The sequence below is a fragment of the Ursus americanus genome, chromosome 34 (assembly GCF_024610735.1).
Source record: "Ursus americanus isolate L20-20 chromosome 34, mUrsAme1.1.p, whole genome shotgun sequence".
Lineage (NCBI taxonomy): Eukaryota > Metazoa > Chordata > Mammalia > Carnivora > Ursidae > Ursus > Ursus americanus.
In genome coordinates, this window is record NC_142160.1 from 19,753,328 (window position 1) to 19,779,673 (window position 26,346).

At 43.2% G+C, this 26,346-nt stretch overlaps 1 protein-coding gene across 10 annotated transcripts in view; it reads left to right on the plus strand.

Moving 5' to 3' along the window:
* The window catches only part of TLE4 (TLE family member 4, transcriptional corepressor), a 139,894-nt gene that overhangs the window by 96,114 nt on the left and 17,434 nt on the right, over positions 1-26,346 (plus strand). For all 10 annotated transcript variants that reach the window (XM_045781038.2, XM_045781039.2, XM_045781046.2 and 7 more), the window contains 5 exons: positions 22,168-22,287; positions 23,348-23,401; positions 24,331-24,483; positions 25,688-25,820; positions 26,092-26,285. In XM_045781038.2, coding sequence (XP_045636994.1) covers positions 22,168-22,287; positions 23,348-23,401; positions 24,331-24,483; positions 25,688-25,820; positions 26,092-26,285 — 654 coding nt within the window. The remainder of the gene's footprint in view (positions 1-22,167; positions 22,288-23,347; positions 23,402-24,330; positions 24,484-25,687; positions 25,821-26,091; positions 26,286-26,346) is intronic.

Consider the following 26,346-nt stretch of genomic DNA (forward strand, 5'->3'; position numbering starts at 1 on the left):
ACTCTACCTACTGGTGAAAAGAACTCGCCATCTGCCAGTTCAGTGAACACTATGGTTTTTCATGGTTAAGTGTATAAATTACAGATGAAAATCACTTTCATAGATTTGTTAGGTTCTGACAAAGGGCTTGCTTCCTACAGGGTGCTAAAGCAGAGGCAAAGGTCATTTGGGCACAGGCTCTTTCCTCATAGAGTGACAGGGACATACATACAGAGAAGGTCATAAAATCTCTGGCTTTCATATTATCAGGTGTTGGAGCATGTTTTCTTGGGAATTGGATATATAATATCCACATCACGGTGGCCCCCTTCTAAAAGCATATTACTTATCTGGCCACATAGCCACAGGTATTTAATGATTCGATGGATAATTTATTGAGAAAGCTATGTACTTTCCTTAAGTATCTCTTAGGGAATATTTTATGTATTTTGGTAATCTGTTTTTTAATGACTTTTGGGCATGCAAGAAAATGTTGCTAAGAGTAAAATCTTGATTAGCTTGACTCCCCCCCCCCCCCCTTGCATCTCAGGTAACCCTGATGTCTTACTAAAGATCTGGTGCGGTAAAGAAGGCCGTCCTGGTGCAGCGAAAGTTGACGGTTGCTTTGAGTTTGGACCTGGAATGACCATATTCTGTGGTTTTCTTAAGTTAAAACTTTATTTGAAAAGAAAGAGAAAAATAAAATAAATTTACAGACTCTTCTGAGACTGGGCAGGCCTAATCTTTTATCTGCTACTTTATCCACTACAATTGGTATCCACTACCCTGACATCTAAGGAGCTCTGAAAACAAAGTGGGGTTTTTTTGCATCTCATTTGGTAACAAAACTGAATTGACTCCAGAAATATGAATGTCTGGTTCTGGGCTGTTATCCCAGAGCATGTACAGTAAGTGTATCTTACTCCAAAATACTGAATGTTAGAACACATCTGGCCCCGAAGGATTTCCTGACATGGCAGCCTCTCAGTGCAGCCTTAGAACTTGTGTGCTTATCTTATCTCTAACTTTTCCATGGACAAATGCTTTGAGGGCAAAGACCTTGTCCTTTCCGGCTTTGAACATTTCTGCATTGCTGTCAGGGTGCCCCTGTCACAGCAGTCCTTTCTTTGTTACACTGTTGAATAAACCAGTGGAGGGAGGGAATAATGTTCGGTCCAACTCGGCCCATTCTCCTTCAAACCAGTTGGCCCATGATTTCTTGTCCAGTGTCCGAGGCATAGGAAGGTAAGCCGTGAAACTGAGTTGACGGATAACTGACGTTCTTAAGATGACGATTTATGACCTTTCCCTTGCGTTTACAATAATGAAAATCAAAGTGCTCGGGCACCCCAGACTGGCGACGCAAGTCAGGCGGTGTGGCGGTTATACCGTGCAGGTGCCATCTCTCCTCTCTCGGGACCGTCGAGCGCACCCTGAGGGGAGAATACCGGAAACTTGATAGGATCGTTGTGGTGATATTCTTTAGATTATAAAAAATGTAGGAATACACCACATTCTCTTGCAGTTACATAGATGAGGGGCAGGCAGACCATAGCCAAATTCATTTCTTGTTTTTCTTTTTCCTTTCCTTTTCTTTTTTTTTTTTGTAGCTCATGAACGAAGACTGATTTTTGTATTTTTAAAGGGTTGTAAACAGAGCATATGCAACAGAGACCTTATGTGGTCCACAAAGCCTAAAGTGATGACTAGCAAGCCTTTTACAAAAGAAGTTGGCCAACCTTTGATGATACCAACCATTGATTTAACTCCCAGCCTAATTCCCCGTCTTCCGGATGAATCCTTTCCTTCTCTGTGCCTGTGCTTTTTTTGTCTTCAGGGGTCCCCTGACTCAATGGTCATTCTTCTGAGGGCTTAGGTGATACGTTGTTGTTGTTTTTTTTTTTTTTTCCGTGAAACTCAAAAAAAGTGCTTTTTATTCCCTGTTTTAAATGTCCTCGGGAGGAAATTTAAATGAAGACGAGATGTAGAACTAAGCTAAGCATAAACATGAAGTTGAGAGTTGTTTTAATATTGAGATGTGGAGAGAACCAATTATAGAGCTTCCACGATGCCTGTCCTGACGAGTTTTATGGAGGTATCATTACTCTGGTCCCTTTATCTTTAAAATTGCTTTGATTCACCAAGTGGTGTGCACAGTTCGAATACTGAGAACTATTTACAAAATATTAACTTGGGAAAATAATCTGTTGCTTTTTAAAGAAGTGATATTTTAATTCCTATCTAACTTACGTAATCCTGGAATATCAATGTAGTTTAGGATTTATACTGGGAGCTATTCTGTTTTTCTCTAAATTATTTCAGTTCCAGCAATAGGTAGTTCTTTATATCTTGCCTTTTTACTCCATGAATTGATCAAGTGTGAGTAATCTCACTGACCTTGTCGTATTCTCCTTACTTCATGTCAGGGTATTAGTGAAAATCAGTTCAGGTCTAGAGTCAGAAGCCCTGTATTCCAATAGCAGCTTTTCTTCTCTCTACCTCAAGCAGTCCCTTAATCTCACTTAGAGTTCTGTTTGCTCATCACTAACATGGTGGTGATAATACTATCCTAACAAAGTTTTGGAAAGGGCAAATACGATGATGTGTGTGGAAATGATTTGAAAGTTATAGAGTGATTTTCAAATGTCAGTTGGTATAGGTGAAGCAATAATGAATCTATGATAGTTTATCATTTATACATATGTTGATTCATTTCTTAAGGTATTAGAAGTGATAAGGCTGAGAAGTAGGAAGGAATGAGCTTCTTAATTTACATTATTTTCGTCTATTCTTTATAGCTTTAAAAAGGGAAAGGGGCATATATTCTTATGGTGCTTATACTTAATTAAATGGATATATCGGTTAGCAATCGCTGTGTAGTAGTCTTTTCTAAAACTTAGTGGTATAAAATGAAAACTATATGTTATATCTCTTAATTTTTTTAAAAAAGATTTTATTTATTTGAGAGAGAGAGAGAACAAGCAGGGGGAGGGGTCGAGGGAGAAGCAGGCTCCCTGCCGAGCAGGGGGCCGGATGCGGGACTAGACCTCAGGATCTTGGGATCATGACCTGATCTGAAGGCAGACGCTTAACTGACTGAGCCACCCAGGCGCCCATGTTACATCTCTTTAGTCTCTGTGTTAGCTGTGGGAAAAGTCCTTCTACCTGGGCTGGGCTGATCTTGTCTGAAGTCAGCTGGGTGGTCTAGAATGTCTTCATCTGATAATCTGGCCTTCCCCGATATATCTCTTGTAGCCACGCAGCAGACTAGCCAAGGGCTTGTTTTGTTTTGTTTTGTTTTGTTTTCTGATTTGCAGTGGCAGAGTTTAGGAGAGCCTTTGATACTGTACTCTTGGCCAAAGCAATTCACATGACCAAGTCTAGCATCAGTGTGAGAAAAGCACTACCAAAGGGAGATACAGGGAGGTCTGGAAAACTGTGGCCACTGTTGCAGTCAGTCTACACAATGATCTTAGAAGTAAAGGAAGATCTTCCCAAGTGGGAACCAGAGGAGAGCCTGGCACGGGAGTCAGGGTAGTCCTGCGTTCTTGTGAACGTCTTACGTAAGTTCAGTGCTTACACACTCCCATTCCTCATCCCTGCACCAGAACCTTGGCAGCCTCACGATCTGACTGCTTCATAAGAAATAGCCCACGCCCAAATATGCACCTCGTGTGTTTTAAATAATACAAAGAATATTGTTTCCAAGACAACTTTGATGAAATGTCAGCTTTCTCTAGGTTCTAAACCCACATAAGAAGCATTGTTATCCTCATCCCTGCTGGGTAATTTGTATACTACAGTAGTTTGTTTGGAAACATGCCTGTTGTTCTTTAAAATATGCTTAATGCTAGATTAGAGAACAGATTTTTTTTTTTTTTCTGTTTATGCAAGCTCATTTCTAAAGCATTTAAAATAAAGAGCTTGGGCATGTATGGTATTTAAAAACCCTTCACATGATGTTTTTAAAACAGATCAATTTCAGCATTAAAATGTTAGGAATTCAGCCAAGGAAAATTCAACTTGGATTGTATAGCTGTAATGATAATGTATTATAACCATCTTCTTTGAAAGTGATTGTACCAGCAGAGTTGAACCTGGTGAATTACATAATTTAAGAGTGTTTGCCAGAACACCGTTGTAGGGGTATTATTCAAGCCTTTCCTAAACAAAAGCAAAATGAAAGATGGATTTTATTATGAGGTACTTAAATCACAAGAACCGTTGTCACAAAATATCTAAAGATAACTCATTTGAATTGAACAGAAGGTCATATGTCTGAATGTCAGTTATCACACTAACTACTTGGCAGAATATTAGGATGTAAGAGAGCATGATTTCTGTTTTTTAGCTTCTTTGGCTTGAATTAAAAATGGGTTTGCTTATTACTTACCCAAAAAGTTTTTTCAAGTCCAAAGTATCTCAGAGATTGAGACTTTATTGATTTGAAATACTGGCTTCCAAGTTGTTAGGAAGTTTATATATCAGTCACATTATTTAGGCATATCATTAATCTTTTTAAACTTTTTTTTTTTAAAGGAAAAAGCTCATATATTCTTGGTTCACCCTCAGCGCAGTAGCCCTGTGTCTCGAAGGACCATACGTTGCACTTGCACGAAGAGTACTTTTGTGGGTCTGTCGTATCTTGTCTGCTGCTGAATATTCAAGGTCTTGAGTAAGAGAATGTTTTGGAGGGTCAAGTTCATCATTTTGCAATATAAATATTGTTCCTTTGGAAGAGTGCTACAGGTTGAATGCCTTAGTACTTTCAATGGTGAAGATGAGGCAAGAGTCTGAAAGAAATAAGAAGGGGGTAGGGAAACCTTTGTTTAAAAAGCCAGTGCCTCTGCCTTGACACTGAGACCACATGGATGTGATGAGAAAGCCATCTAGACAGAATAGTTCCTGAGACACTTCAGTGACATTGTCTCCGCTACAGGGGGTGAGGGCAGGGAAGTACATAAACTGGGAGAGTTGAGGGCCGCGTGAGGGCAGGCAGAGATCGGAGTTATGCTGCCACACACCAAGCAGTGCCAAGGATTGCCAGCAACCACCAAAAGCTGGAGAGGCAAGGGAGGATTCTTCCCTAGAGACTTGAGCGGGAGCCTGGCCCTCCTGACACCTTGACCACGACTTCTCGCCTCCCAGGCTGTGAGAGAATATACATTTCTGTGGTTTTAAGCCACCTGGTTTGTGAGACTTTGTACCGCAGCCCTGGGAAGCTGAGTGTTCCATCACTCAGTGTAGCAGTTGCTTTATGATGCTAAATACAGGAGCGTCTTCATACAATAAGCTACAAAACTGTTCTTTGTTAAATGTTCTTAAAATGTTGCTCTTCACTGGTGAGCCAAGTACAGGCACTGTACTTAGGCTGTGGGGATATATTGGTGAGGAGGACAAACGTCTGCCCTCGTGGAGCTCACAGTTCATTGGGAAGAGAAACATCCATTAGACGGTAAAGAATTCTGACAAAATTGCCCCGGTGGTTTTTATGGAGCCTGCATTCCTGTTCCTTTTTTTGTCATCGTCTAGAATCCTAATTGACCTTTGGATGCAGCCTCGGGTGCTGCGACAGGCTGCCCGTGCTTGTCCTTCTCTGGGAGTTAGTCTGGCCACACTGATTTGTGTAGGAGCACGATTCGTAGCGCCCACAGTCTTCAGCCCACGCCCCCCACTATCCTGTGTGGTGGCCGCGCCGAAGCCACATTTTCTCTCAGGTCGCCATCTTCCTTCAGAAAAATCAAGTGGAGACTTCACAGCTTTTCCTTCTCTCAAGTTTTTCTTTTTTAATACATGTTTTAATGTTCTTTTCATCTTTTGTATTTATTTTCACTTCATACATGTTTCAGACTTCTTGGCCTAAGTAGAATAGATTTGAACCGGTTTTGTCAGACCTAATGAAGCAAGCCCCTTTGTCATTCTCTTGACCCCTTTTGTGTCCTCTTTTATTGATGATGCCTTGTTGCTCTGTATACAGGTTGGTTTCTTTTGACAGCACATAGGCATCATTTCCTGTGCCTCTTATTAAAATCAGAGGACCGTCTTCCAGTGTCTGCCCTGTTAGCTTTGAGTTACTTCATCCTCGAGATTCAGGTTTCTCCCTATATAAAGGGAGGAGGTTGAAGTAGACAGGGGTTTGTCAGACATTTAATGAGCATAAAAGGCACACGTGGGTTAACTGCAGATTCCGATTCAGTAGGTATGGGGCGGGGCCTTCGGCGGTGCATTTCTATCGAACAAGCTCTCAGAGGCGACCTGGACGCTGCCGGACAGTGAGTGGGCCGTACTAGGAGTAAGCGGGGGACTAGATGATCTCTCCGGTCCCTCCCAGATAAAGATGAGCGCTTCCAGCCTTGGTCAGTAGAGCCTGTTGGTAGCCGTGAGCTTCACGTTGAGAAGGCCCACACTCATCTTGGCATTCCAGTATTCTTACCATCCCTGCTGTCTGCGTTCCACCGGAAAGGGCAAGGTGCACTCGCTTGGCGCCCTCCCGATGGTGCTTGAAAGGACCTGCTGTCTGCACTTCATGGTTGATAGCTTGATCCATTTTCTTAGACTGAAGCTAAACCCACTTTCTAATACATAATTAGCATCAGCCTTCAGGTTACGTAGTCTTCGTGTGGCTGTTTGCCTTGGGTTTTCCCATTCCTTCATCTTATAGTAATGGTAGATTTATAACCGTCCTCGTAACTATGATTAAATGTCTCAATTCTTTTGCTTTATGTGGCGTTCTTGGCCACTTAATTACACTGCATTAAATGGTATGTTGTTGCTGTCAGTGCAGTTGGATTGCATTGGGGATAGCATCTTTGGCTATCTTGAAAAATGTTCCTATCAAACAATTTGAGCTTGTAAACAGAAGTGCTGAGCATGCATAAATGCGCTTTAAGAAATTATTTCTTTATTACTGTTTAGTTGAACTGATGGTGACACTAAACATCAAGACTTTGATGTTTTATACGGTATTCTTCCCCAGTAATTAACTGCACTAATGAAGTTAATTAGTGGGGAAGAATGCCGTATAAAACATCAAAGTCTTGATGTTTAATCACAGCTTAAAAAAGAAGTTTTATACTCTTCGATTGCCAAACACATTCCAATTAGCCGAAGGAAGGTCATTTTGTTTTCCCTCTTCTGGTCTTCCAAGCCTTTCCTGGCTCTTCTGGTTGACCATTGGTTACTTGAGCCTGAGTGTTAATCCTCTAGGCAAGCTGACAGTGGCATGTGGAGGGCCAAATCTCTTCCCACAAGCTCTGAACCAGCATATCTGAAAGACTCGGTTTCTGCAAAAGGCGGTGAAGCCTGCTTGTAACATGCTGATAGGGGAAAATTACTCTCAAGGAGTAATGGCTATTTGTTTTTCTCATGTACTGTCTAATTTTATTATTAATTCAGAGCCACTCCGTTTTCCTTTACGTTACCCTTTTGAGCCACCTAACATCTGATAGGTATATTTCCTTAGTGAACTCAGACTACAAAGCTGAGGGAACAGGTACGGTTTAAAGGGATAAGGTGTAAGTGGGGTCCCTACAAAGTTGATTGTATGAATTCTTCAGTGACGAGTAGTCAAGCAACAAGAACAAGAACTCCTCAGGTCCTTTCCCTATAGTGTGTGTTAGATCAGTTTTTATTGGTTTTTGTTGTTGTGTTGTTGTGTGTGTGTGTTTAAATCAAGCGGGGTTTGCAAGAGCATAATGTAATTCAGGTAAGCAATTATTGTAATTGACCTTGGCGTTGAGTATCCTTGGCTTTTACCACAGTTTACTTAATACCTGAGGATGGCCAATTATCTCATAATGCCCACTTTATTGAGATTATTGTTTTAATTATGGCACTCAGAATACATCACTTTGTCAGCATTGTAGAGTCAGGCATCGGAACACCGCATTCAGGCGTTCAGAAGTGCGTAAAGAGCATGTATCTGCATCTTAGGACCTGGTTGTGGTTAGGTTTTTTCTCGCTCCCAACTCCAAACTGTGATTTTGAAATATGTTATTTCTTACCAGTTAAATGTGGGTCCTCCTGGTGAGAACAGCCAGAGGAAGATAAAGTCTGGGGTGCCGTGGCTGCCTCTGAGCTAATCGTGCCCTCTGAAAGGGCTGGAGGTGACTTGGTGCTAATAGGTAGGTGTTCAAGTCGATGAGGCGTTCTCGTGGACAGCAGTCCCGGCAGCTGCAGGCTATCTGAATACACCTTAGGTCAGAGCTTCTCAGCTTGAGAGTCACTTGGGGGCTTGTAAAATTGCTGGGGCCCACTCCTCAGTCTGACTCCATTGCTCTAGGGCAGGGCACAGGTGGGGTTTTGTTGTTGTTGTTGTTGTTGTTTAAAGCTCCACGGGTGAGTCTGTTGTGAAGTCAGGGTGGAGAACCACTGCCCACCCAGTCATTGAATTTCTCTCCACCAGCTTGTGTCATCCTGTGACTCTGTCCCGGAGAAAGGACACCTTTCGGTCCTTGCTGCTCTGTGTTTTACTCTGCTCCTCTTCCTCCCAGACTCAGCCTAGCTTCCCCCGCGCCTGAAATCCCCTCAGTCCAGGTTTGGACCCCCGCAGCGCTTACTCCTCCTTCCCAGGTGGTGCCTGGCCTGCGGTCCCCGTGGAAGTCTCGGGTGGATCCTGCCCCTTCTGAAACGTCTCACTATGCTCCTCTAACCAAGTTTGCTGGTCACCACAGAGAGAGGTCTTACCTTCCTTCTTTCTAAGTGTCTTCGCGTAAGGATAGCATTTCTTCTTTAGCGTCTGTCTCAAATGCTTAGTATACTACTTGGTGGAAATGTAATTCTGGCTGATTAGATCAGTTGTGTGCCCCCCCCTTCTGTGATAAGCCTGGAGAATGCCGTTCACATGTGCCACGCGGTCCCATGAGCACCTTAAGGTTAAGAGCATTCCTGTGGGATACCTAGGAAAGGACAGGAACCCTTTCTTTTTTCAGTAGACACCTGTGTCACAGTGAAGACAAATGAAGTATGTTGACAAACTTGATTTCATTCTAGCTATATACATATACATATAGGTAAATACATACATACATACATACATATATATATATATATGCACATGCCCTGGAATATACGCATACTTATGTGCGCCACACACACACACGATCGTATGAAGTAAGTCACTGGGTTATATCTCTCCCTCTCAAATCCATCCTCTTCTCCATCACCCCTTCCAGTCTGAGCCACCATGGTCTCCCCTGGACCCCTGCTTCCCTTCCACAGCTCTATTAGCTGCAGGCCCAGCTAAGGCCTGCTAACTGTAATAGTATAAGCTGGAACATGAAAAGTGATGAAAGCTCAGCTGTGATGACCTGAATCAAAATTTTGTTTTAATTTTAGCATAATGCAAAGTTTATGTTGTGCACTGGGAGTATTTTTATTTTTAATTACTAAGGATGGAGGGTAGGTTAAGTAGTCTTTTCTGTTCTTAAGTACTTTTAAAAGTCTTTTTTCTGACTTTGGCCCCGGTGTAACATAGAACTTTCCGAAGATCTCCTGAATGATTTTTAGAGCATGTGTTATCTCATCATTGCCTTCAGTGGCACTTAGAATAAAGCAGACTTCGCCGTGGCCCGCTGAGCCCTGCACAGCCTGGCCCCTCCCTCTGTCCAATACCATCGCACTCCCAGCTCTCCCTCCACCACAGGCCCCCAGATCTCCTGGCCCTCCAGTGTCACTGCAGGCTTCCTCCCCCTTCAGGGCCTGCGCATGTGCTGTTCCCTCTGTCTGCAGCATTCTTCTCCTGGCTGTTCACATAGTTGACTCCAGTGTTTGCTCCTGCTGGCAGCCTGAATGTCATCTCTTTGAAGAGACCTTCCCTGGCCACCCTGTCAGTAGGCTCAATTTTAGCATCCTGTTTATGTCCTTTGTAACACATTGCCATTTGCACTTATTAATTTTTTAATACTATATTAATAATAATTTATTTTTATGCCCCCTTACTATGACAAGCACTCTCAGGGCAGGGTCTTCATCTGCCCATTTTTCTGTGTACTGAGCCAGTGCCTTACAGCCCAGCAGAGTGCCTGGCACGGAGTTGGTACTCAGTTCAGTAACTGACAGTATTCAGTTATTCATAAGGAGAATACGTGCTGCCCCCCCCCCACTGCATTAGTCCTGATGCCCCACTAACTTCAGAGTCATTTGTCTAGCTCCAGTGAAGTTGGGGTTGCAAGGTTAGACTTCACTTTGTTACCCCAACTCAGCGTCATGTCAGAAGGTACGCTTGACATGAATTTGCAGATAAGGAGAAAGAGCAGAACTTCTGAAGAGGGCACGAAGCCCACAGGGCAGGTAGATGCCCAAACTAAAGACTGCTGTCTGAAACATTTGAATCTGGACATACAGTAGAGTGGCCTTTGCCTGGAACCCGAGGAACTGCCCATTACCCTCTTTCAAAGGAAGGCCAGTAGGAGACATTGTAGCAGCTCTCGGGCATCTTTTTGCCTGGTTGGGTCTGGCAAAGGCTTGGCCTTTGGCTTCTTGGGCAGATTCCAGAAATACACATGAAAGAAAGGGCTGTGTGCCTGCCACTAGATGCAGCTATCTCATTTAATCTTCATGATGACCTCATAGGACAGATACCTTGATTTTACAGGTGTGAACGTTGAGGCCGCAGGGGGTTAACTTGCCAGAATCAACATAGCTAATAAGGGCTGGAGCGGAGATTTGAAACCAGAGTGCTCTCACTCTAGAGCCTGTGACGGTTCCATTCCACCCTCTTCTGTCTAGACTCCACAGTGCCCTAAAACTGGTGCCTTACTCACTTCGTGTCGCCGGTGTCTAACACACTGCCAGTACAGAAGTAGCGTTCAGGGGCGCCTGGGTGGCACAGTCATTAAGCGTCTGCCTTCGGCTTAGGGCGTGATCCCAGCGTTATGGGATCAAGCCCCACATCAGGCTCCTCCACTATGAGCCTGCTTCTTCTTCTCCCACTCCCGCTGCTTGTGTTCCCTCTCTCGCTGGCTGTCTCCATCTCTGTCAAATAAATAAATAAAATCTTAAAAAAAAAGAAAAAAAGAAAGAAGTAGCGTTCAGCTCAAGTTGTAGGATTTTCCCGGCATCACTGCATGAGACTGTGCTTGCGAAGTCTATTGTTCTTTAGAAAGAGGAGTAAAGCCTCAGCTAGTATTGAAAGCACTTCTGCAACATCACCCTGTATCCCTCTGGTTGGCTGGCTCTCTTAGGGCTGCTAATGGCCTCTCTGACCCACTCTCCATTCCCAGTGGAAGTCCTTGGCTGTGTGTTTTAGCCGACTTTTAGTGGCTCAAGGTCTCTGACTTGACATTTGATTAATCCAGTACCGTGTGCTTTGCTGTGCATACAAAGTTGTAGGACCTTCTGCATCTGATTCTTGTGCCCTGGGTGCTTACAAACCAAAAAGCTCAGCAAGAGACTCGACGGCTGTGTTAACAGAGGGCTGTCCTGCGACGGGGTGTGTGTGCACGTGTGTGTGCGCATGCATGTGTGGAGAGAGAGACAGAGTCATACCTGCACTTGGAGTTACTTTCATCTTCATCCCTTCAGTCAGCAAGCATTTACTGGACTGTCCCTACATTATGAAGTGCAGTGTTCCTTCAAGCCATACTTGGCATTAAGTAGCAGAAGCACGCCACTGGGCTAGTGTTCTTGCTTTTTAATAAAAGAGTGATCGATCAAATGGTGTTCACCTCATTTTTCAGCATGGCGAGTGAGAGTATTTTCTTCCAGTCCGTTTTCAGCATGCTGCTATTACCGCCCCATTTAGCTCGCTGCCAAATTGCAGTTGGCTCTGTTCACTTCTGTTTACCCGAGTAGCGCTGTAGTGATTAAATGTCACTGGGTACACCGAGTATACAAAAGTAATTAACCTAAAAGGACAGATTAGAATAAGGGTCAACAACCTCTTTAGCCCACAGTGCCCCCAGCAAGACTAAGTATCGACAGAGGTGTCGCTGGCGGGGCAGGGGCAGGTGAGGGGTGGGAGAGAAGGAAAACGGACAGGTCAGAGAAGCAGGAGCAACAGACCAGCACTCACAGCTGTTTGGGGTGGCAAGTAGACAGCTCTGAGACATGATCTGTAGTCCCTTATAATTTCGCTCTTTGACCTATGATCGGATGGTGGGAGGGGGGTGGGATTAGACCGTGACCTGACTCCCCTTTCAGCATCTCAGCACTGGTTAGCGGAATGCTGTCTCCTGGTTAGACCAGACTAATCTTACTTGGCACACACTTGATGAATCAACCTGTTCTTCCAACGTTTTATGTATTTTGTCAACCCTGCATCTTTACACCTACTTGTCAAATAAAAGCTGCTGCTTGAAATCATTTCTTTGGAAAGATTTGAAATTGTGTCTCTAAGTATCTCTGTCTGGTTTGTTTTCATTCCTCAGTATACCGAAGTCACTTTGTTAAACTGATTGATATTAATGCTTTATGTGGCTTTACATACTAAAAATTTACATCAAACTCTAGATAGTCCTCTCTGACTTAACAATCAGCCATTGTAAAGCTCCTTTTTTAAAAAAACATTATTTCTGTCTGCCCTGTATTTGGCTTTTTCTTTCATCACCTGTGTGTGGTGACTTACTATCCAGAAAAAAAATGTGAGTAGTGAGGGATTTTTTTTCCCCTTTTACCGCATACCTCCTTGGGAGATAAACATTTCTAGGAGATCCCCAGGGATCACTGTTCTCTAAATGAGCGGCCACAGAAAAGCTGCTGATGCCTGCATTCTTCATGTGGTCGGTCTGTCAGACAGGATTCATTTAAATCCTGCCTTTTCAGTGGTCAGACCTGAGTAAGATTTGTTTCCCCCTGGTCACAGACAGGTGATGAGTACATGATGAAAGACGAAGGAGAGCCAATTGAAAAATGTCTCCGTTATGCGGAAGATTTATCTCTTGTAGAATAAGAAAAATTGGTGGCCTTGGTACGTTTATGCAACAACAGATATTTCTTATTTGTCCACCCAGAGGTCAGATCCTGGTGCTGACCTTGGGGAAGGGGGCCCGTGCCCTTGCTGGTGGGGAGCAAACAGGGAAAAGGTACCACCTTCCACCCTCTCTTCCACCTTGGCATCATTCTGACTTTTGTTCCAGTTTTAATATTTGTACCGCTTCCTCCCAGTGTCTCTTCAGCATAGTCCTGAAAATTGTCTTGTCACTGTATCACTTTCACAATTACCATTTTTGACTTTTGAAGGCCGCCTCCTTGCTTTGGTGTGCCTGCACACACCTGCACTCGCCCCCGCCACCCCCCTCCCCGCAGCTGTTCCTCTGACTACGGCAGGCATTAATACCGAGTGCTAAGAATACAAAGAAATAAGGCACAGTAGTTTATGCCCTTGAGAAATGGGCAACCCCGACCCTCAATACAATGAAAATAATATGGGACCAAGTAAGACATATGCACAAGTGTTGATGCGTGGGCAGATCAAGGTTTGTATTCACTCATTTGTCCAGCAGCCATTAACTGGGGCACCAAACCAAGTGGGTGGTCTCTGCCTTTGCAGACCTTCTAGTCAAGTAGAAGAGACAAGAAAATAATCAGAATAATGGCTGTGATACAAATGCTAGGAAGGAAGTAAATAAGGGGTTATGATAGAGATTTCCGGGCGAGATCTTGGATAATGTCACCGACAAGACCTTTCTGAGAAAGTGGCATTTCAGCTGAGACATGAAAGGTGAAAAATGCTAGCCACTCAGAGGCTGGGAAAGAGTTCTTGGCAGAAGCCCACACCAGGGGATGAAAGAGAGTATGGGCTGTCCAGCATTCTGACGAAGAGACTTTGAACTCAGATTGGAGAAAGTAGGCAGCAGCCAGGTCAGGCCTGTACTTCTGTAAAGTGCCAGATGCTTGTATTAAGGGGCGTCATGCCTGTGGTGCCTTTAGGATCTTTGAGGCCTGGGTCATCCAGTATAGTAGCCACAAGCCACATGTGGCTTCTGAGCCCTGGAAGTGTGACCAGGCCAGATCAAGGTGCGCTGCAAATGTGAAACACACGCCAGATTTTAAAGACCTGATACGAAAAAAAAAAAAAATCACGTAAAATGTGTCACTGATAATTTTGATATTGATTATATGTTGATGTGGTATTTTTAGGTACCGTGGCTTATAAATAAATAAATATATGACTAAAATTAATATTACCGTTTCTTTTCAATTTTTTAAAATCTGGCTACTAGAAATCTTTAAAATATATCCGTGGCTCATGTTCTATTTCTGTTTGTCAGTTCTGTTCCAGAATACAAACTAGTGTTTTAATGAAGGCCAAATTGTCCAGCTGTTTTTTGCCATATTGAGGTGGTATGAAGAAGACCTGAAGTTTCTTATTAGCCATCTCAAAACTGTTAGGCAGCCTCCCTTTAAATTGATATACTGTTGTTGCCTTTCTGTGTTCCTGCTGAATTACCCTCGATATTGTAGAGTGTATTTGCATACATAATACATAAGAATATATATGAGGCTCTGTGGAGTTAACACTCTTTGGAAGAAAAAAATGTTTAGCCTTTCAAATAGATTAAAACAGTTTACTGGAAAAAATAGCAACATGAAAGACTTTCTTTTCCAATAAATTTTAATAGTTACTAAAATGAGGATTCTGGTCCATTAAGATAGAGCTTGCCAAGTCTTCAAGCTGAGTCACTTATTTTTTCTGAGCAGCTACTCTACTTCAGCTTCTTTCAAAGCAGCTGTTAGAAGTATGTTGATATTTTGATTCAAGAACAGAACACAGTGCAAGTGTAGGTCTAAAGTCAGTTCACCTTCCCAGAAAATTAAGGAAGGAAATTTTTGCCCGTCCTCCCTTTTTGTTTTAGGGCAATCAACCTCATGTACAGCATCGTATTTGTCGTATTTGTCGGTGAGACTTAGTAACACTGATTATAAGGCGGTAGGTGAATGAATGATCTAGTATATATATTATGGGTGCTCTACAAAAAAAAAAAAAATCCCAGGAGGAGGTGGCAGGTGCATGTGACTATACTTTTATAAAAGTGCATACAAGACATATAGAGTCTCTGTTAATGAGGGAAGGGGATTCTTGGTGGAGACCAAGTGCGTGTAGGAACGTTAGGTCTTGTGAACTTTGAGGAGGTCCATTGGATCGAAGGGCATGCAGTGGTTTTGGGGTGATTAGCTGGGTTAAGAGATGGGACTTTTATGCACTGTCTGTGGGCTCTCTTCTCCATCAGTGGTAAGGGGATATACTTGTCCCTTCTCGTTCTCCCAGTTGCTTGTTCACGTGACCTGCAGTTCAGACCAAGAGCAGACAGTTGGCCACCAAGAGAGGGAAGCTAAGGTGCCTACACAAGGATCAAATGTGTATCTTTGGTGTCAAAGCAAAGGGTTCCAGCAGCTCAGCTCGCCAGCTAAAGTAACTGTATTTAATGAAATTTCTGGGGTGGAGCCAACAGCTTTATTCCAGGAAGAGGAAATAACAGTCAAGAAACCCCAGGAGGACATTAAGATAATGTTCTAATTTAAAATCAATTTTATTGATACCTTATAAATTATTATAGCATTTTATCCTGACCAAGTAATACATAATGCTGAGGCCATGGAAGCAAAACGTGAATGACTAAATATTGAAGCGCTGTATAGTTTACTGCATGAAGCAAAAAATATGTAGGACTTTTGTATTCTAAGTATTTTTAACTCGTGGAGCCTTCTGGAGGGCAAGGTGTAGATTTCATTCATCTTTGTATTTCTGTACTTTGGTGGGTATTCAGTAGTTAACTTGCTGAAAGAGCCCATAAGTAGACTGAGATTGTGTGATGGTCTCACAGTAGCATAGGAGTCGTAGCTCTTTGTGATGCTAGCTACTGTGTTCCCAACATGCGCTCTCCTCCATCTTGGTGGCAGCCTTCTAAGCAGGTACTCTGGTTGGCCTCGTTTTGCCCACTGGGGGACTGGAAGCTTAGAGAAGTTCATTACTTGTCCAAGGTCACACAGCTGGTGGTACAGCCTCCTTTGGAACCCAGGCTGTCTGACCCTCGTACCCATACCAGAACCATTGTGGACACTGCCTCTCTTCTTAATCATTCCTCTGTCAGTTGCTCTTGTTCTGATTATCTGCCCGAGAAATATATTTTGCCCCAAGTATCTCTTACCAGGAGAGAAGCAGAAAGACAAAGACACCAATAGAACATTTTAAAGAATGTGTTGTTCGTGACGTATTGTAGAAGGTGAAACATTTATTAAGAACAGATTCATTATATGGAGATTATATTTTAACAAGGGCAGGTCTTCAGAAAGTCCCGGTCATTTTTGAAGGTGAATTTTGATTTATGTTAATTTGGAAAAAGCAAGTTCTGTGAGGGTTATATACAGATTGTGTTTTTAATGACTTCCTTAATCAAGCAGGTTATTTTAAAAAAGTCTTACCATAATGAGCAGTAAACTGACACCAGTGACTGGCTTAGAGCCCTACCATATTCAGGTTTTTCACCACGAGCATGCTATAAATTTTAAGCTAATTTACATAAATTTGCATGTGTTATGAGTCAGTACGTAAGATGTGTATATTTTAGCCAAATTATTTTTATTTTTTAATTTCTCCCAACTGAAGATTATTTTCTCCATCTCTGCTGGTTATTTTTTTAGTAGGTGGGATAGTAAATATTAAAATGTTTTATTTCAAAGAACTGTATGAATAGAAATACAAAGATTTTGTGTAATACCGTACAATAAAACCTCAATCAGAAATGCACGGGGGTATGGTACTGTGTTTGTTTGGTATATATAGGTTTATTGAAGGTATTACTTTTACTTCAGAACTTGTTGAAAGTATTTCATAACTCCGAAATGCTTTGAGGACTAGTGAACATATTGACCCAGGGTGACTCATGATTGTCAGACTCCTCCTACTGAAGGCTCTTCTGCTCAGGAGGGGGAGTGGGCCAAGTCCCTGCTGGTCTCGGGCAGTATGTTGGCCTTTCTGAATTCAAGAGAGCCAACAGTACTCATTTCTGTTTTAGTCATCTGTTTGCTGCTGTTGTTGTTACAGAGGAAATGATGCTTGAGGACTTTAGTTACAGCATCAGGGAAGGGTCAACAGGCCTCTTGAGCCCGCCTTCTCCATCTTGCCCTCCCCTGCTGCCATTAACCAACTCCCTCTGAATTGTCCCTGACCCAAACTAATTCCTGTACTGAATGAACTATAGTTCGACTAGCAGTATGATTTACCTTCTCAACTGGGCTGGATTTGAGTAAAGTAGGCCTGGGCAACAGTTGTAAGGGGAGGGCAAAACCCTAGGCAGATTATCGTGGTACCTCTTGCCCTGTTATTATCCCCTTTATCTGTTTGAAAATGGACTTACCCTTTGGTACCGAGTAGATGGGGTGTTGGAAGGCTGTAGCTGAAGAACAGACAAACCATAACACGTGAGTTTTGTAGAGTTTTTGATCGTGGTTGTCCAACCGTTCCTTCCGGTTGGGATCTTGTAAGTGGGCAGGGACATATGAACTTCTGCGAACGGCAAGCGGAATTAGCTTGATGTGCATTTGAAATCAAATTAGAAAGTCCGATATGGAGGTGGTATTTATAGTCCTGCCTGCCGTATTGAACCAAAACCTTATTGTGTTGAAAGGAGATGTGTTTTGGTTAATAGCAGCCTATTGAAACCCTATCATTATAGACCATCTGTATATCTGCTGAGGGGTAGTGCTACACAGATGCCGAGAATAGTCCTTATGTGAGGCTTAAAATAGAAGCTGCACACTAGCTCTGTAGTAAATAGCGCGCGGCGGAGCCCCAGCGCGGAGCTGCCGTCGCAGAGCGGTTCGACGGTCTGTCTGGGCCTGCGCCTCCTGCTACTTCGTGGAGATTCTTTCACCTGGTCCTCAAAGCCGCCCAGGGAGGGAGTGGGCGGGGGTTCTAGTCCCAGACTACAGAGACTGAGACTGAGCAATATCCCCAAGGCTACACAGCTATTAAGTGGAAAACTCTAGACTCAAATCCAGACAGGCTGTCTGACTCCAGACAGATGCTGTTGCCTGCTAGTAAAATGTGTGCTACCTGTTATTAACACAAGCTAAGTGTAACAACACTACCTCTTGGGTTTTTTTTTTGGGGGGGTGTACTTTATAGAACTCTCGGTCATACATGGTCATCTTTGATCTTGCGGTGGCAGAGGAGTAAAGGTGAAAGGGCGGGGCCGTTCATTTCAGTTGCTGGAGGTGTGCGTTTTCCATCTGACTTGGTCAGTAACCTTAGTAAAGTCTTGGTTGGGTTTCAAACCAGGCTCTAGCGTTTTCTCATTTGGAGATGAAATCTGATTTGTAATGTTAGGAGTAACTCTTTTAAAAGCTTATCTTTTGCTTTCAAAGCAATTGGGATTTCCATATAACAAGACTTATTAACAAATTTTTAGTATTTTTCCCCTAGTTTGTCCTTGTTTGCCCCCCTTCTTTTTGATTAAACATCTATTTCGTTCTTTTTACTATCCCAGTAATATAAGTGTTTCATTTTTAAAAGTAACAGAGCTTTGTAGTAAGCATTCTTATTTAAGGCCTTCTGCCTCGTCCTGACTGGCCACTGCTTCTGATTGCTATGACCCTCCGTTCTTAACCAATTTGCCGATATAGTCACATCATCAGACTGTAATGAGAAAATGTTTCTCAGTTTGTAGATTTATAGAGTCATGATGCAGCTCCAGTTAAGTTTCCTGTGTAGCAAGCTAGAGAAATACCTAACCTAGGTAAGCTTTTAAAATAATGATAGAGAAATAAAAATATTTTTTAGTAAAACCGGACTTCGTCTTTAAAAGTATTTACTTAATTCCTCCGGTTCACATGCTCAGCAAAAATCCAAGTGGCCTTCCAAGTGGCAGAATGGTGGACTTGTAAGATTCATGATGAGAGTCTGTGCCAAGTCCAATTTGATTCCAGAGCAATTATGTTATTAGAACATTGCTGATTGCCCCGTGCTCATTGTGTAGCTTAACCTTTAAATGCTAGTGATAATTAACTACTTTATCATTCTACCAGGAAACTCCAACATATGACTCTGTTCTGCAGTAAAATTTCACAAATAAAATACTACCCACAGAGCCAGAAACAGCCAGTTAAGAATAGTAAAGCTGTTTGTACATGTGTATCAATAAATAAGCATAAAGATCTAAATAAATAAGCGTTACCATTTAGTGTTAACTTTTAAGAAAGTATTTTATAATTGTTTAAAAATCAATTTTTCCTTTTGGACAAAGTGGAAATAACTCAGTAGAGTATCTCAGAATCAAAAGCCTCAGACTGTTGTTAATCACACACATACAGTTTTTTTCTTCTTTTTGTACAATAGCAAATGAGTAGGAAGAAGGCATGTGGAAGTAGGTAGAGGAGTAGAGGCGAAGAGACACGCCTGTTGTGCTGCTAATCCCCAGGGGCGGCACTACTCCGATCTTACTGTAATGAATGGTTTCTTGTGTAAACCGTTCAGCCTAGTGGTCTTCTAAAAGGGAATGTATCATATGAATTTTAGGTTAAGATTGAGGAGCGCAAAAGGGATGCTTTTTGCACATTTATGTTCAGAAACATTTCCGGGCAGTTCTCTGCGGCTCACTGTGCCGAGGGCCCCCACCCAGGTAACCCACAGCCTGGAGTGGGAAGTGGCCTTGTAAACAAATAGCCACGTATCGATTGCGAGTGCTCTACTCATGGGGTGAACAAAGTGTTAAGAGAACAAAGAAGAATTGAGTGATTAATTCTGCCTGACAGCGTCTGAGCGAGCTTTAAAAGGTGACATTAGAGCTGGTCCTTAAGAATACGGATTTCAACAAAAAAGATACTGAGGGGAAATGGGCATTCTCATAAGCCAGGGAAAAAAGGCTACAGATACAATGAAAACGCACAGAGCACTGGGCAACAAGAAGCTCATAGTGCTGAGCTCTCAGGCCAGGGCCCTGGGTGAAGGGCTTTGGAAACGGCCACAGGCAGAAATATTTGGAATTTTTTTCCCCCTAAGGACAGTGGGGAAACAGTTGGTTGTTTTTAAGGAAGAATGAGAAGTGGTCAAATCTCTGTTTGGGATATATGTACTCCAGAATTGTGACGGAGACTGGAGGGGGCGGAAACTAGATATGGGGTTCCGACATCAAATATGGTAGGTCGCGGCTCACAGATGATGTTTGCAAGCATGATTTCGATGGAGTAATAGTCACAAAAACCTGGTGACGGCGTGAAAGCAAAGCAGAAGCATTGAACCAAGTCTTAGGGCTTGGGAATGAGGATTGGATCTCAACGGAGATACATGAAGAAGCTATCCGGTTTTAAACATTGTTTGGCTTCTAGTGTTTTGCCTTGGTCTTCGGCTTACTGAACGACGTCTGCTATCTTTTCTGCTATTAAGCTTAAGGGTGAATGAGTAGGGATAGTTTCAGGGTTCGGTGTCTCCAGTCTAGAGTATTCATTGAAGACTCTGAGAGAGAATGGTACAGGAGGAAGGATTTAGAGGTACCCAGCCCTATCATTGGGAACCCACTCACTTGTCCTTCCCATCTTCCCCTGACACCAAACTCCTACCCCCTCCTTCCTGCCTTTGGAGACGGTGGTGGAGTTGCCATCACTATAGCCGACCACTAGGGGGTAATGTCTTGGTAGCGATACTGACCCAGGCATTGGGGAAAAAACAGTTCATTGGTTTTCCTCTAACAACAGGCTTCAAAAGTTTAGCCACAAAAGGAAATGTGGCATTAAAGTTCAGTGGAAATGAAATGGGATATAGAGGCAAAAGTTCTGGATATCACACTGCCTCCCGTAGTTAATTTAAAAGCCCCTGTAAATGTTGTTTATCTTCATAAATGTTAATTATTACCATCAGACTTTAGATAAAGAAAAAAAAGTACAAGGGGTTAGTTTTATATGAGAAGAATGAAGTTACCAATGAGGACGAGCTTTACGGAACAGTGTCCTGAATTGATTAGATGCAAGGCAGAGATATCCTGGTGGTGATTCTTTGTTCTACCTAGAACTTGTTTTCTCATCTCCAAGCGTTCTTTCCATTGCCAGCCTGGGTTAATTTAGCACTAAGCCCTGCACGGGTGCCCTGCTGAGGCCTTGGCTTTTCTGGCCTCTCTGACCCGTCCTCCACAGGTCAGCCGTGCTCCCTCTCTCACACCTCACCTTAACGTTGAGCTGGCTCCTGTTTGGTCTGTCCTGAACTGAGTCACTAGCCAGTTCCATAAGGTTGCTTCAGTTTTCATTGACACTTTCTTCACTTCCTCGTAAATGATCTTAAGCTCTCATACTGTCTGAGTGTGCCCAGTAGTAACCACCCGGCCTCACTGGCAGTCAGATGCATTCTCTGTGCTTCACTGTGTATCTTCGGCATGTAGGCCTCCTCCAGTTGGGAGCCCTTTGCAAGAGCAGAGATGCCAGACATTGTCTGAGCCTGTATGGGTTGCTCCTGACTGTGATCCAAGAGGGAGGGACTATCTTTCCATTTGTCTGGTCCTAATGGGGGTTCCAGGGTTTCCAGAGACAAAAAGGAGCAGGCTCGTGAAAATGGTAGAAGTCAGAAAGGAATAAAGTGAATTTTTGCAGGTGTTTTGTTTTTGTTATTTTTATTTGCCACTCTGAATCTTCTGTGCCTTTAAAACAAGGGACTTAGCAAATTCCTTAAATAGGACCTTTGTGTCACATGATCACCATTTTTTGGTTGCTTAAATTACCGAAGAGTACCTGTCTTCCCTTTCTCTTTGAAGAGTTACTGGTTTTTCTCGAGATGGACTCTAACATACTCACTGTCTCTGTATAGGCTTAGGTTACTGGCTTCCCATCAGCCGGCAAACTTGGGGCCAGAGGGGGGTGGGGCTTGCCTTTTCCTTCCTTCCATTTTCTTTTCACTCCTCTTCCTTTCTCACCTCTGAAGCTGCTTCACCAGTGTAATCTACATCTCTGCGGGACCAGACCCATTCTGTCTTCTGAATTTGCTGTTCCTTGCCTCCTTTTTTATTCCTTGGCTCCCTCTCTGGTCCTGTCTCCATTTTTTCTTTCCTGTTTGTTCCTTTTTTCCCCTCAGTCCCTTTCCCCGGTTTTTCTTTGGTTTTTCTGTCTCCTCCTCTGTTGCCCTCTTCCTTTACCTCCTCCCTCTCTCCTGTCTCCTGCTCACAGTTATGCAGGTGTGCACTGACGAACAAAAAGGACAGTAAGCCTGGAACACTCACGGTTAAGTGGATGGTCATTTCTCAACCCTGCTTGCTTTTCTAATTCCAGAGCTCTTCAGTATCCCCGTCAGCCAGTTTCCGAGGTGCCGAGAAGCACAGGAACTCCACAGACTACTCCTCTGATAGCAAAAAGCAGAAAACTGAAGAAAAGGAAATTGCAGCTCGTTATGTAGGTTCATCCACCTCTGCTTTGGGGGAAGCCAGTTTACTCTGCTTTTTATCAGCAGCCATTTTACCCTTTGACGATTACCAACCAAAATTAGAACATAGGAGGAAAAAACATCTACTGGGAGAAAAAAAAATAGTGATCGCATTTACAGCTGTGTCTCCGTTGGCTAGCTGAAGTCCTCTGAGTGTGCAGGTCAGCGCGCGCGTGTGCGAGTCGGAGCAGGATGCTTTGTCTGGCTCTGATAGAAGATGGCCAGGGAGTCCCATAATACCATTTCTAGGGATCTGTTTGCTTCCCTCTGTGTATTTCAAGGTGGTTGCATTTTCTGTGGTCAACTAGAAATGTTAAGGAAAAATGTAAAATCATAGAAAACCTGTTAAAATGTCGAAAACGAATTCGTGCTAAGGCATAAAGCGAATTTTGTGGAGTATAGCTTGCAGAGGCATCCAGATGTGTCCCTAGCCTGGGTTGAAGCTCATTTTCCTTCAGTGACTAACCCTTCAGGTCACAGAGTGAAGGGAGCAAGCTGGATGGGACCGGGGTGGATGCAGGCAGCCCCCGCTCCGCTTCCTGGGAGGGTGCCCTGCTGGACTGCAGGCCTCAGAAAAAGCAGAAAGTGTGGATTTTTGTGTGAAACCTCCCGATTTTAACACGGGGACTACTTAACCCAGTTTTTTAAAACTGAGAGATAAATCACACCCAACCGTAGGCTGGATTTAGCCCAAACATGCCAGCTTCCACCAGATGCTCTGGAGTAACAAGCAAGCCATAAGCTTCAGTTTTTTAAACGGTAAAAGGGGATCATCATCTTACCTACCTTGTGACATCATCGTGAGGATTAAAGAGCACAGTACATTGTAAAGCGTTTAGCACTATTAGGCGCAGTTCATTTTTATAAGATGTGAGGAATTAGTCTGAACTTATCTAGGGTGAATCTGGCCTTTGTGCGTGTTACGTGCGCGTGTGAGAGTGTGTGTGTGTGTGTGTGTGTGTGTTTGTGGCCTTTGTGCGTATTACGTGCACTGGGGGAGGAAGTAATGCTTGTCAATTGTCAATGCAGGATAGCGATGGTGAGAAGAGTGATGACAACTTGGTGGTTGACGTTTCCAATGAGGTATGTTTTCTGGCTCATTCAGCTTCCTGCTCTTATCCACCGGAACAATGACTAGTGTCCAGACAGTATTCAAAATGTGTGCTTTGTTTCCAAAGGGACCCACTTTTTATTTACCTGAAAAATTTATGTGTTACTGATTTTACGTATTATTGATCCTTGCTTTATTGCTCGTCTTTTCTATAAGAGGACAAGTGTGTTTTGCTATCACCATAAATGCACAGCAGACATATGTGGTCAGCCTGCAAATCTCATTGACAGGTGACGTGTAGATTTGCAGGGTTTTGATTTTTGTTTTGAGTAAGTACAACTCCTTGAATAAGGCAGGTAGCGGAGCGGTGTTTTAGGGGCACCAAGCTCCCACGAAGTTGAAAATATGCATGTAACTCCCCCCCCCCCTTTTAAACTTAAGTGTGGTTGACACACAATGTTACCTTAGTTTCAGGCGTACAATAGAGTGATTCAGCAAGTCTGCAGGTTATGCTGCCGCATATAAGGTTCCACTCCCCAGAAACTTGACTATGAATAACCTACGATAACATAAACAGTCGATGAACACGTGGTTTGTATGTTACATGTGTTGCATACTGTATTCTTACAATAAAGACGGCTAGAGGAAAGAAAATGTTAAGACGATCATAAGAGAAAATACAGTTTATAGTTCTGTAGTGTATTTTTTTTTAAAAATCCGCATATAAGTGGACCCACGCATATCCATCCCATGTCCTTCACGAGTCAACGTGTGCTGTAAATATTGTATTTTCTTTGACCTCGATACCAAATATTTTCTTCAGCAGTTTGGTGCATCTTTTATTATCGATTACAGAACATTTTGCACTTTTCCATGCTTTCCGCTGGAAACATCCACACTCAGGTACTCTAGCGTTGTGAATGTGCTGTGCTGTACCAACGCCCTTGATGTTCCTTCGCAGGATCCATCTTCCCCTCGAGGGAGCCCGGCACACTCCCCAAGAGAGAATGGCCTGGACAAGACGCGCCTGCTCAAGAAAGATGCCCCCATCAGTCCAGCCTCTATCGCGTCCTCCAGCAGCACTCCTTCCTCCAAATCCAAAGAACTTAGCCTTGTAAGCTGTTCTTCATCATCTTTCTTAGCCTTGCCTGTTTCAAGTTGATTGGCTTTGATTATTTTGTAAATTTAGTATTTTTTCACATTTTTCTATAGGACTCTTATTTCCAAATATATGTATACGTTCAGTATTCAAGTTTAATTGGCAAAAGTACTTTGGGACCAGAATGGGTTTACTGACTTCCTGGTGATAAATGTTTGTTTTATGACTCTTTTTGCAAGGATAGGGGAGGGATACGGGGAAATTGAGTGAAACGTGTCTGAGCAAAGATGAAGAAATACACACTGGGCTTACAGAGATGGTTTTGTCACCTACGGTTTATGGTAAATTTAGTTTTCGGCTGGGATGTGATTTTGTTGCTAGTTTTGTTTGAATTACCAAGCTATATATGACTGCAATAATTTTGCCTTCCTATCTAAGAAGTAATCTGTCATTTACAAAAGTCTACCTTGACTCACACCACAAATCACAAATGCAAAAATGAAACTGCTTGCAAGTCAGGATAATCTCCCCATACCCCCTTCTTCTGTGGCTCTGTGGTTAATTGCATTTTTGTGTGTATGTCTTCCTTTTTCCTCGCCAGTTATTTCCTTGTAACATAACATTAAAAAAAAAAGACTCGGTTTTCATATAACCTTCTGAATTCACAGCTGAAGGAAAGAAAGTTCCTCTGTTTGTCTGCACATGAGGGGGATGTGTCTGGCACGGGGCTGCATTAAGTTTTTCTCTGTTGTTCTCGCTTGGCCTTCTGGCCTTCTAGTATTGGCAACTCCTCTATACGGATCTCTGTGACGACGGGGGCGTGGATCTGTTCTAAGGGGACCCGTTAACCAGGAAGCCTCATGTGACACGAACAGTTCCCCAGGAGCTCAGCTCAAGCAGCCCTAAAGCAACCAGCAAGCGTTTGGTCACAGGACGTCATGATTTGTCAGCCTCTGTCTGACTCAGACCCAGTTTCCTAGAAATCATTTACTCTACGCCAAATTCTGCTTCAGTTTATATCCTCCTGAACATTGGTTTTGTGGTCTCAGGGAACTCTTTCTGTTTGTTGGTTTGTTCTTTTTAATTATGAAAATAAAGGCCCAATCTGAAGAATTTTTTCCATTTGTTTCTCTTTTCCTTTTGACTTGCCTTTTTAAACGTTTAACATCATTAAGACTGTGTTCTGATTGCCACTCTGTTCTCTTCTGTCTCTCGTTAGAATGAAAAATCTACTACTCCTGTTTCGAAGTCCAATACCCCTACTCCACGAACCGATGCACCCACCCCAGGCAGTAATTCCACTCCCGGATTGAGGCCTGTGCCGGGAAAACCACCAGGAGTCGACCCCTTGGGTTAGTAAGAAGAAGGGTTTTCTGCATATTTATGTTTCATGTTTTCAAAGAAATTAAAGCAATTTAAACACTGCAGTACCTTAAGAGTAGTAATAACCAGTATTGAAAAGCTGTTAGAATTACTTACTTAACCTGAACCAAGTGCCTTGATGATTTTTGAGATTATTACATTAAGCAAATTTGAGCCCTGGATCCTACTTTTTAAGGTATATTTTATTCCTTATTGTTTCCCGTCTTCTTGGTTTTTCTCTCCTTTCATTTTGGTCTGTAGCCTCAAGCCTAAGGACCCCGATGGCAGTCCCTTGTCCATATCCAACCCCGTTCGGGATCGTGCCCCACGCCGGGATGAACGGGGAGCTGACCAGCCCCGGCGCCGCCTACGCGGGGCTACACAACATTTCCCCGCAGATGAGCGCGGCCGCTGCCGCCGCCGCCGCCGCCGCAGCCTACGGGAGATCGCCGGTGGTACGTTTGTGGGCCTCCACGAAATCAGACCATTCCATGGCTCACGGAATCGCCAGATGTA